The following is a 12118-nucleotide window of genomic DNA, read 5'->3' on the forward strand; positions in this document are numbered from 1 at the left end:
GGCAGAAAATGTCTTCACCGCCTCTCCGTTTCTTGTGCAGAAGGCCAGAACGGCAAAAACGATCTCGAGCTCCGCTAGAAGGAAAGAGCGGAAGACCTATCGTTAACGGTCCGCTATAGTGGAGTACGCTGCTGTGTCGCGTCATGCAAGTGGCGCACCCATGTGGGTCGGGATATGACCCCGGAAACGCCTCTATAAGCTACAAGCCTGCATACCACTCTCAAGAAACGGCTTTTGGAGTAATTCCCCCTTCTATCGGGCCGCATCATATAGCGAGTTCTATTTAAAGGATACTCGTGAACGGAACGGCGGATGAAGTTTGGGTCTGATCACTAATCCGATGAGCAGATATGTTTCGCGCTTTGCCATATGTGTGTGAGGGGAATAACGCTGCCTGCAGGTCCCCGCTGCACCCATGTCTTCTGTGAAAGCTTAGCAGAGACATTGGTGTTGCTTGCTTTTGTGAAATATTCCTGTAATGCCAGTCATCGAGAGCCCGTGAGGTATATAGATGCAGTCGGGCTATGCGTCGAACGCCTCAATGTTCTCAAGACTCTCCGAACGTCCTCCACCATGTCCAATAGCCCACTCGATCTGACCGCTGTCGCGTTTGTGCCAAGTATGAACACGCGCTCTCACCGTCTCTTGACCATGATACCCATGTGCTCATCCCTTCCAACGTTCGTATTGACAGCCAATTAGTCAACACAACGCACGACCGCCGGAACTGATGTTGAGGGTACGAAGTAACGTGGATACTTCTGACGTCGGAATACGAGATGCTGTAATATATAACCACCACATCCGCATCCCACTACCAGCAACTCACCCATCCACCTCAATACCAACTCACCCACCACCAAGTAACCAACCAACCTACTCTTCATCACCATGCACTTCACACTTCCCGCCATCACCCTCGCCCTCGCCGCCGCCGTCAGCGCCAGCAACCCCATCGAGGCCGCTTGGAACGTGACCCGCTCCTACAAAGACGTCAGCCAACAAGTCGTATCCTTCGAAATCACCGCCGTCTACGTCGACGAAGAATACCCCGATGGTCTCGAATCCAAGTGCACCTGGGTGGAAAAGGGCCAGGTCTACGGCGTCCAATGCACACCGGACACGTTCTCAGTTGAGCCCCAGCGCGATGGTCTGAGTAAGTTCACGTCGTATCGTTATGAATGAGAGGAGCGTAGGCTAATGTGCGATTAATTTTGTAGCTATGAAGGTCCAGCAGACTATCGAGAAGCCGAACCAGCAGGTCGTATACGGAGAGGGCGAGGTTCCTCGTAGTGGGCATGCTGTTATTCCTGTTAACGCTCGTGTTGCTTAGACTGGCAATTGCAATTTCGACGAATGCATCGAAATGCGGAGAAGATGCGGCACGCAAGAAGGTATCCCGAGGTCTTGAGTAAGAGTCGTGTTGTCGGAAACTAGAGTAGCACTTTCCCTCAAGACTCCAGGGCTGAAGTGAACAATGTAATTTGTCCCCTGGACTAATTAAGCATAGCTCAGCGATGCTCGGTGACGCGCAAAACCTTGGAAGCGGGCCGAACAGGTGTCTCTTTTGGGTTATTCAACTTGCAGGTGGGCCGAAAAGTTGTTATAGCTTTAGATCTGGACGGCGTCTTAGCAGTGACGACTAAGTCAACTCTGTAGAAAGATCGACGAAAATCGACCTCGGGATCATCAAGGTTGCACACGTGCCAGGGCCTAAGATCGATCTTGCCACCCAGATCTACGAGCAGACTGTGCGTGTAGCGATAACAGTCGCCATGATGAATAGTCATTAAACACACAATTCGCTGCAAACCTGTCTAATATTCCCATGAACAGATCTCCCTGATAGTCATGTATTTCTCCACGCGATTGACATGGAGCCGGCTTCTGGTTGTATCGCGCTTGGCAGAATAAAGCACGCGCTAGGGACGGCCCTGATTCGCACATGGGTCCAGGGGGAAACCAGCGTGACTCGCTGCCCTCAGCGCCGAGGGTGACCGTACACCATCTCGCTTTACCTAGTTGACAGTGAAAATTGAGTTTCGTGCACGGCCGAACGACTAGAGAACGCAGATGGCGCACGTCAAATGTGGGTAAAATGTTAATAACTGGTTCCCCCATAGACCATTGTGTCCGCGGAGGAGTTCTTTCATTCCACTACTATGGCGCCGCTTTCGCGACTTCTTACACGGCGTGTAGCCTTGCTTTCGCTTGTTGCATCGACACTCGCACAAACGACAGGCAACCCCATTCTCGACCCCATTCTCGAAACCATTGGATCCGGTCTTCAGGGGGATGGATTGATTGACGGTACACTTGGTGCTATCGGCGGAATACTAGGCGACGAGCAAACCTTCGACTATGTCGTCGTTGGAGGAGGGACGGCAGGTGCTGGCGTTGGAGTAAGACTAGCCGAGGCAGGCTTCACCGTTGCTATAATCGAAGCTGGCGGCTTTTACGAGATCGCGAAGCCGGTCTTGGGCACCACACCAGCAGGATCCTTCTTTGGAGTCGGAGCGAGCCTCGCCGACATGGTACCGACGACAGACTGGGGTTTCGCCACCGAGCCACAGCCGCAGCTGAACAATCGCCGGATTCACTATGCTCGCGGCAAATGCTTGGGTGGGAGCAGTGCCTTGAACTTCATGGTGTACCACCGCGGGACCACGGCAAGCTATCAGATGTGGGCGGATGCCGTTGGTGACCAGAGCTATACCATGGCAAACCTTACTCCATTCTTCAACAAAGCAGTGACCTTCACAGCCCCTGGAGAGCGGTCGCTCAAAAACATCACGACCACTTACGACGCATCCAGCTTTTCAAATAGCGGTGGACCTGTGCAGGTTGGCTACGGAAACTGGATTTCGATTTGGGCATCATACCTTGAGAAGGCTTTCAATGCTTTCGGTATCCAGGAGAACACAGACTTCAACAACGGGAAGTTGCTCGGGTACCAATGGTCGCAGAGTACCATCCGATCCCGCGATCAGACGCGAAGCTCGTCGGTCGCTTATATACACGCTGTACAAGCCAATTCCGAGGCCTCACGCAATCTCAAGGTGTTTACCCTTACTCAAGCGCGGCGAATTTTGTTCGACAAATCTTCTACCAGGCCTAAAGCAAATGGAGTCGAGGTGTCAGCCCTTGTTGGACTGGCAAAGTATACCATAAAGGCTCGTCGCGAGGTGATAGTGAGTGCTGGAACGCTTCAGTCTCCTCAACTACTCATGCTCTCGGGCGTTGGTCCGACTGATCAGCTTTCAGAGCATGGTATCGACCAGATCGTTTCAGCCCCGGGTGTTGGTCAGAATATGTGGGATCACGTCCTATTCGGTCCTTCATACTCCGTAAAGTTCAAGACTGTAGGTTCCATACTGCTCAGACCTTTGGAATTGGTCAACGCGCTTGTCGAGTACACAACGAGAGCCAAGGGTTTACTCACCTATGCGGCCGACATATTGGGCTGGGAGAAACTGTCGAAGGTGGAAGGAATTCGCGACAAACTGAGCCAAAGCACGCTGGATGCCCTGGAAACTTTTCCTGACGACTGGCCCGAGGTGGAATACATCGCTGCCGACGCGTACGCAGGAAATTTCCGTTATCCCCTGGCGCAACAACCTCTGAACGGCAAGAAGTATGTCAGTATCCTTGGAGCCATGGTGGCACCGCTGTCGCGAGGCAACATTACACTCAAATCGGCAAATCCACTCGCTGCGCCGGCCATCAACCCAAACTGGCTGTCGGATCCAGCCGATCAAGAGCTCGCTATCGCCTGGTACCGTAGGATGCGCGAAGTCTTTGCGACTAAAGATGTCGCAGCACAACTGGAATACATGGGTAGTGAAGCGTACCCAGGCCTCGACAAGGACAGCGACGAACAGATTCTTGCAGTCATCCGAGACAGCGCGATCACAGTATGGCACGCCTCTTCGACCTGCAGAATGGGCAAGAGTGTACTCAGAGATGGTGTTCGCGAGCGAGTCAATGAGATGGACGTCGTTGACTCTGAGGCCAAGGTTTTTGGAGTAGATGGGCTTCGTGTTGTAGACGCCAGTATTTTTCCTTTCCTGCCACCTGGGCATCCTCAGAGCACCATTTATGCATTAGCAGAGAAGATCTCGCAGATCATTGTTCGGGATGGTCGCAGTAGTACGTAGCGCTCACAATAATGGAGTGGGAAATTGAAGATAATGACTGTGGGGCTACCAAACGGGTGTTGAAGAGACGTTGTGATGCAACTTCGCGCGGGTCGGCAGTAATTAATGTGATTCATTCGCTAGCCCAACTAGGCATAGTCAGGCGATGCCCCAGAACGCGCAAAAGTGGGCCGATGTCAGCGCGTCGCTCACCCAACCCAACCCCTTTGTCCTTCCCGAAGTCCCCGCATGAACAACTTTGGAAACACTTTCGTCAACCTATGCATATAGCCGTCCAGATATTGGTAACTCAACTGGCAAGCTCGAGAAGCTACAATGACCAACTGTCTCCTGGCAATAGCTGTCCCACCCCGAATGTGTAGAAGCACCCCACTGCACAGGCCGCAGGCTCGCATCTTGGTCCACCATAGGAGGATGGCATGCAGCGCTAATAGCCACGGAGCAGCTTGCAGCCAAAGGAATACCAGCAGGATATTTGAAACACGAGAGCACTGCCCTGAAACCTGCGATGATGGTCGCGATGACAAGCGTCAAGATTATGGCCATTGGCGAATATCCGACCGTCGAGATCTGGTTCACAGGTTGACGCGTTTGATCCGTGATCGAAATGCGGACCATGAAGACACTCTGGGAAGCGAGCCAATGGAAGAGGCCAGAGATAATCGTCATGGGGATCGCATATCGAAACGGCACGTTAAGCCAATGGGTATCTCGCTGTCCTCCACGCGGAGAGGTGACCCGAAGGGGTTTGCGCTCGTTCAGATACGAGGCCCATTCGTGTGCGACAAGCATGTTCGTATAAAGTGCGTTAAAGGCTAGGTAAAAGTAGGACAGTAGTACTTGTGGTGTGTTTGCAAGCATGATACTACCCACGAGCGGAAGATTGGAGCTGAACAAGTTGGCGCCGTTTACGGTGCCAAAACCGATTTGCCATAGTTCGCGTGGGTCCGAGGGCATACCTACGAGAGAATAGTAAAGACTTGGAATGCCGAAAACGAAGACGGCAAAATAACTGTCCCGGGCATGATAAGCTTAGATCGTGGGTTAAGGTCTGCTGACTTACGTTGCGTATGTCCAGATCCATCTGCTCTCACTAGGAGCCTTCCTCCACCTCTCCTCTTTTGCATTGTATCTTTGGGGAATGGATTTCCGCGCTGGTTGTTGGGGCTTACCCTCTTTTTCCCAAAGAGACTCGATAAGCTGTCTGGAATATAGACAGCGATTGCGGGTTGTCGGATCTGGCTCATCGAGATATGTCGCCACTACATCGCCCACCGTAACGAGAGGAGCATGGTCTCCACAGATGAAGAGCGTCGCAGCTATACAGGCCACCTTGACGATGTTTGAAAGTATGACAGCGAGTGCGATAGAGAAGCTGAACTGTAGTTTGCAGAATTCTTCGACTTGCTCGACTATGCAATGATTGATTCGACTGCCGTAAGGTCGCCAATCTGACCGATTGTGGGGCACTTCATAACGACTCCGGACATCGCAGCCTTTGACTACATGCGAAGGACAGCGCCACGTGTTCGATGGATAAACCTCTGGTGAGGCTATTTCGGGTAGTCTCTGCGTTGTAGGCGTAAGCTCGAGTCTGTGCGGCGATGTCCGGTCTATACGATCTGACGGGGAATGAACGTCATCCCAAACAAAATACGAGGTGTTGGGGTTACGCCAGAGTTGCCACATCGTGTTGTTCCGCCACAGTGTTGGGTTGTCTTGCACAAGATAAACATTACCCACACCGGAGACGTAGTGGTTGTCGTACTGGGTAAAGCAATCCGACGTGCTGATATTCTTGTATCTCGGCATCGTGCCGGCCTTTCTTAGATAGACGACATCAGAAAGATTGGGCCGATATTTGTCCATCTCTAGCACCATTTCCTCGGTAATGTCTTTCGTGAGGTTCCTAAAGTTGGACGTGTCATATGGCGCTCCATGGAACCAATCATCTGTGATAGGAAGGACCGCGTAGTTGTTGGCCTGAAGTTTGGCGAAGACCACTGAATTGAAAAACAGGTGGAGTGGCACAGAGGTGCAGAGTAGTAGAAGCCAGACGGCTAATCTACTGCGTCCAATGTGTCTGAAGTTGCGCAAGTTTGGTACCCCGATGTGCAGCCATACTCGTTGCGCATGAGCCCGGTCAAGCTCTACCCTATTGGGGGCGCTGAGGACCTGCATGCAATAGTTGCTTGCGCATAGCAGTAGTGTGCTGAGGATATTAACGAGCAGATGAATTCTGACGTTCAATCTTCTTGTCCGTCCACAGTTACCAATGCTCAATGTTCCGATTGTCCCTTCAATGGTGTTTTCAGGGTTCTTCCATACCCATATCGTGACGACGATGTTGAAGATGGTGACTATTATCGCTCCTACGAGCGACAAGACTGCTCCGGGTCGCCATCCTGTCAGATATGGTCGCCTGGCCGGCCTCCGAGGCTGAAACGCCGCGGATCGGGTTAAAAGCAAGAAGTCGTCGTCGTGCGATTCATTTCCATTACTCGTGGCAAAGCTCTCCGGTTTAGTTGAGCTAGTACGTGATTCATGAATAATATCAATGCTGTTGTCGCTGTCTTGCTCGTCCGTGGGCTTCCTACGCTGGTTAGCAGTAATTACAAGGTTGCAATGACGTCATAGCCACATGCCTAACTCCCGAGGTCGTACCTTTCGAATAGCCGAATCCCCCCAGGGTCGACACCCACGCCCGAACGCTCTTCTCTATATGGAGATTCATACATCGCGTATGAATAGTGAATCTTGTGTCGCGTTGGAATGGCATCGCAAAGCATCTGAACGCCCATGGGGTTTAATTGTTACCTGCCTGCCCAGGTGTGATCTTATCTCGGACCTGAAACTCCGCCACACTTTCTACTTCCCGCTCGAACTGCGCCCCAGCCGCGCCAGACATTTGCCAGGTATGGAAACGCATCTCGATCATTCGCTGCGTGTTGGGTCGTGGGGGCCGAGCAGAAGCGAGCGGGCCGCATCTTGGTTCATGCCCAGCTGTGGTCTGCCTAGGGACTTAGGTAGAGTGCCTATCCTGCAACGCCAATGTTCTGCTCAGCCTCATCTTCTGAATATATCCCCGTGCTTACTGTACTGCTATCCTCACCGGTCGCTGCAACTGCGTGGGAATGAAAGGGGGATTAACGTTAACTCCGTGTCACCAGTACCAGTGCACTCACCAACATGACACCTTCTAGAGGTTTACCTTTCTCTTTTGTCGCAGGCCAAGTGGAGTATCTCCTTCGGTTGCATACGCATGCTTCGCGACTGGCCATATATGATATGCGTTCGAACTCTGATCCAGCTTCCGAACTCCAGGGCTGTCAATGGACGTTTGTTACGTCAGAGGGCGCAATACAATGTGTCAGCCTTGCGAGTCATCTACGTGAGTGCAACAAGCGGATGTCCCAACAGAGTATGCCAGAGATACAGTCTGTATTATTATTCGCTGTACCGGATGTCCTATTGCAAGTCCAACATCATCGCACAACATCACTTCGGACGATTGGTTTACTTCCAAATTCGAACCAAAACTGGAATACCATCCTGAGGAAGTACTGGCCCTTAAGACTGCCTACGCCAAGGGATCATCGTAAGAAGCAGCTTAGACAATCACTCGCTCGGTAATAACCTCGACTCCTCCCAAAAACATTCTAGCCTGCCTGCAGGGTCTCCTACATGATGCTCTCCTACAGGTACCCGCCTACACTCAGCCGTTATTATGCCTCCTACAGGCCATCGAGAACCTCCCAGAACCCGGTTTTACAGCGGCCAAGCCGATCGAACGGCCGGGGGAGAAGCCCTGGAAAGGTCTACCCCATTTTGCCAATATATGGTACGACGGCTATCGATCCGAATGCTGGAAATTGGATGCCAAGAGGTCGAGTGGGCCACGACGTGAAAGCTGAGGTGGAGGCGCGTTTAATCGCGGCGAGGTTTGCAGATATTCCCATTGGTTGAGTATATGAAGTTATCGAAGATGCCTCGGGAAAAGACGCGCTGTTGGATTTTGAGTTTCCGGCTGCTGCGGAGTGGCTCGAGGTTTGTGCAAAACGGTTCCGACAGGGCGCGGTGGAAGGTGAGAAAAGCTGTGTAATGAAGGATGAACGAATGAGTTTCGAGCGGTGGTCGGCGTGGGAAGCGTGATTCAAAGAGCTGCAGATGCAACCAGGAGTTGTTCAGCGGGGTGCGACGAAGGCACTCATTGCCATACGTGAAGCAGATGGAGAGAAGTTGTAAGACTATCTGGCAGAGCATCATGAACGCCCTTAGCGCAACACAAATTCCATCAACTCATGCCCTTCCGACATGCACTCCGCATCCATTTTACCATCGATGTAGGCTTCACCAAGGAATCTGTACCCCTGTGGTCGATTATAACTACCTGAAGGACGAAGAATGACAGGTACGCTGCACCCATACAATATCGCAATGACATCGTGCTTTGTGGTGTCCAACGGGCCGAGCCCTACGAGGTCCTCGGAAGTTCTCACCGAAATTGGTGAGATTGGCGATGTCGGGATTGAGTGCGAAGGTGGCGAGGCGGCTGGAATAGTCGATCTTCCTTGAAGGATTACCCTGTTGGAGGTCACCGCTCGGACACGCTCCAAGTAGTCTTTGACAATGCTCTGGGGTGATACAGATTCATCTGCGCGCAACAGGTCGGTTGTATCGATATCGCCGTTAGGAGTCTCGTTAAGTAGGCAGTAGTTGCAAGCTCGAGAGTAATAAGTCGGTACATCTGAGCCGTTGGGTCCACGACCGGCTACCAAAGTACGGCGGAGTTGATCGGGCGCCGGCTTATTTGCCGACGCATCTCGGTAAGTCCACCCCAGTTTTTCCAGCCCTCGTTGCGGAATAAGGCCGGATCGTATCGGAGGTGAGCTCCAATTCACTCTCCCGATAAGATAGCCAGATACCGTCAACGAATCGTCTTGTGGGTAGACGGAGAGCCGTGGACCAGACTTGGGACTTGGTGACCACTCTCGAGCATCGCCATCCCCGAATTGAACGATCGGAGTACTGCGCCCAGAAGCGTTGTACACCGCCTCCCCAGGAAGGCCTACAAGGCTGTCACCAGCTTTGCGGCCCCTGAATACTGCCTCGCCCGCTCCATAAGACCCGTCTTCTGCAGTTAGAATCCAAGACGGGAGTGTTACAAGCCGTGGTGCAGCTGTGGGGCCAATGTCTAGCTTCTCCTTTTCTTTCAAAGCCCAATGACGGCAGATGATGTCCAGAGATTTAGATTCCCCTACCACCCATTCAACGAAGTCGCGATAGACTTCGAAGAGATCTTGCTTATAATTAGGTTCTGGCGGCTGTCTATGTGTACGTGCAGGTGAGCTTGAGCTCCTCGTTTTCACTGCATTAAGCTCCTTGGAAAGGTTGCGCAAACAGTTGATAGTGTCGCGCGGATCGGATGTACTGAAGGTGGATAGCTGACACACCAGCTTTTCCAAGCTCATGGTCGATTCAGACGCGCCGTTCGATTTGGTTCGAAATAGGTTACTCGTCATCTCCACAAGTAGTTTGGCTCCAAGAGGTTCTAGATCAGATATCGGACTACCGCCGAGTCTAGGGTTTTGTATCCTTGGTTGCAGTGACTTGAAGTAGCGGTGGAAAATTCCGATGGCGTCCCTGAAATCGTTCCAATGAACTTCAGACTGACCGCAGTGAACGGTAGCCTGCTGAGCTAGTGCTAGTTCCTGGATGACCCAACGTCGCGAGAACCAGCTCCACTTGAGCAATTGGAACAGACTCGCCCATTGCGGGATGTAACGATCGTCTGTGAGGAGATTGTTCAGCTTGTTCAGGTCGACCACATCTTTGATGAAAGTCATCGCTTTACTCGAATGGAAGTCCGGATCGTCCAGACCTAACCAGATACAGACGCTGTATGCTTTTTGGTATATCTGATTCATCTTCATGACCTGAACCGTCTTCTCAGCATCGTTTTCCTGGTTGATGCAGAGTGCATCTACCCACAACGCCACATGCCTATCCTGTGCTCTCAGCCGTTTCAGAGCACTATACAGATTTGGTCGCACATAATGACGCTTCGCATAAAGCTTCTTCTGAGCACTGAGCACCGCGGCCGTGAAATCCTTTATGGGCTCCGTGGCCCATTCGTCGTTGATGATGATGCTGTGCAAGTCCTCGCCTTCGCCCCAGTGATACGAAAGAGCTTCGTAGCAGTAATCATCGTTCCCAAGTTGATCTTCATCAACGACCTGTAGGATTGCGTTGATGTCGTCGTCTTCTTGTCCTGGCTTGACGATAAGTAAGCGGACCTGCTTAGACCCAATGGATGAGTATTCGTATGTGTCTTCGAGCTTTTTGAGGGCGTTCAACATTCGCGACTTCGTCTTAGTGGGCTTTTCACTACCAGCAGGGTTTCGAATGCCTTGGTTCTCTTTGCTCTTGACTGCGGTCGGCTGAATCCTCTGATACCTCGTCAATTTTGGCAAAGAGGTCCCGACCTTTTGTGGTGGAGAGGAGGCTTTTGCTTCACCGATGCCGGATCCTTTCGAAACAAAGATGGCCGATAGTCGCGAGTCATGGCGATTCAGTCCTGGTCGTTGGTGCGTAGCGCCTGGTTCGCGGGAGTCTGATGCTTTGTTTGGAGTCTAGGGCGGTCAGATGTCGATGAGACATCGAGAACTAGCGATATAAAGGCGAAGTCAGCTCACCTGATAAGTTGTCTCATTGTCTTGTTCGTCCGCGCCCGCCATCGTGTCCACATGGTCTTGAGAATTATCATCCAGCTTGGAACGCTTGTGTGCTTTTCTATTGCTGTTCGTTTTCCCACCATCATGGACTCTTTTGTTAGACGGTGTCATTCTTAGAGAATGCGTATTCGCTCGTGCAAAATATGTGGTTCTAGGTCATGCCAGGTACCATGAGCGGAGCAGGATCTCAACAGATATTATGCATTTGGCAAGCTTGCCAGAGGGGGAGGTACACGGGACGGTGGTGTGGAGCTGATTGGATGTCGTTGCAGCTCCCCCATCCCTCGCTTCACCAGACGAGGGTGACCGTACAGTTGCTGCATACTCGCGTCGGATGTAGTCTGCTCAGCGAAAGTCAAAGTTGCTACCCAGTCCAGACTAATTACCTGTCCACAATCTAGCTGGATACTTTCCAGGTTCTGTGCATGTCCATGACATGATCCGGTCGTGACTTTCCCTGTTTTGGCTCTGCGCGCACGCAGCTATAAAGTCTGATCTGCTCTCGAGTATCTGCCGGTCTGTGGTTGATGGATAGAAGTCATGCATGTGACGGCATGATCACCAGAACTTTCCTCTTTCCGAGGTCATATCGAGCTGAGCCAGCTGATGAATCCATGCCCAGGTGGCGTTGATCCTGGGTTTACCAGGCCCGTTCCGCTCCAAGGGCTTATCGAAACCGCCTGGGCAATGCAACCTTTCAGCCATGCCGGCGGTAGCTGGGAGGATGATTGCGATTTTTCAGCCTTGGCGGCAAAGTACCTAGGCATGTGAGCGAGACCAGCTATGAGAGCAGGTCTCAAAAGATTAGCTGGGTGGAGATGTATTAATAGACAGTACGAAGTGGGTGCAGTTGACATGTTCGCCTTTGCAATGTGTGTCTGTTTGCGATAGGTAGGTGGGTGGATGCGGAATGGCCCCCGCAGATGTGGGTAATTGCGATCTGCATCGCGCGCTCCGGCTTCTTTCGCGTCGTCTTCGCGGGCAGTCCACCAACACTTTCTGCCCGTTTCAACTATTGCGCGCTTGATGGCTTATCGTTCTGCGCGCTCGTCCACCAGCCTGCGCAAACGATGCGCGAGGTCATACAAGCTTCGCTGTATGTTCGACATTCGATCGCTGATCGGTGTGCAACTACCTAGGTACTGAATCCTGTTTGCCGAAGGCTTTCAGCACTCGATGACGGAACGGCCGTGCCATGCATACTCCACTACGCGCGCCTGGCGCGTT

At 52.0% G+C, this 12118-nt stretch overlaps 3 protein-coding genes across 3 annotated transcripts; 2 read left to right on the forward strand and 1 right to left on the reverse strand.

The window, feature by feature from the left end:
* Positions 1 to 891: 891 nt before the first annotated feature.
* On the forward strand, positions 892 to 1333 carry J4E93_006160 (uncharacterized protein; the record flags this gene model as incomplete). The annotated part of the gene is made up of 2 exons (XM_049344078.1): positions 892 to 1156; positions 1221 to 1333. The coding sequence occupies 2 exons, from the start codon at positions 892 to 894 to the stop codon at positions 1331 to 1333; spliced, it is 378 nt and encodes a 125-aa protein (XP_049198513.1).
* An 829-nt stretch (positions 1334 to 2162) lies between these two features.
* J4E93_006161 (uncharacterized protein) lies at positions 2163 to 4157 on the forward strand (the record flags this gene model as incomplete). Its single annotated transcript, XM_049344079.1, has 1 exon — positions 2163 to 4157. One exon carries the CDS (start codon positions 2163 to 2165, stop codon positions 4155 to 4157), a length of 1995 nt encoding a protein of 664 aa, XP_049198514.1.
* A 4274-nt stretch (positions 4158 to 8431) lies between these two features.
* Positions 8432 to 10894, reverse strand: J4E93_006162 (uncharacterized protein; the record flags this gene model as incomplete). The annotated part of the gene is made up of 2 exons (XM_049344080.1): positions 8432 to 10789; positions 10853 to 10894. The coding sequence occupies 2 exons, from the start codon at positions 10892 to 10894 to the stop codon at positions 8432 to 8434; spliced, it is 2400 nt and encodes a 799-aa protein (XP_049198515.1).
* Between the last annotated feature and the right edge of the window lie 1224 nt (positions 10895 to 12118).

The sequence above is a fragment of the Alternaria ventricosa genome (genome assembly GCF_023758065.1).
Source record: "Alternaria ventricosa strain BMP 2768 chromosome Unknown scaffold_10, whole genome shotgun sequence".
In the NCBI taxonomy this organism is placed as follows: Eukaryota; Fungi; Ascomycota; class Dothideomycetes; order Pleosporales; family Pleosporaceae; genus Alternaria; species Alternaria ventricosa.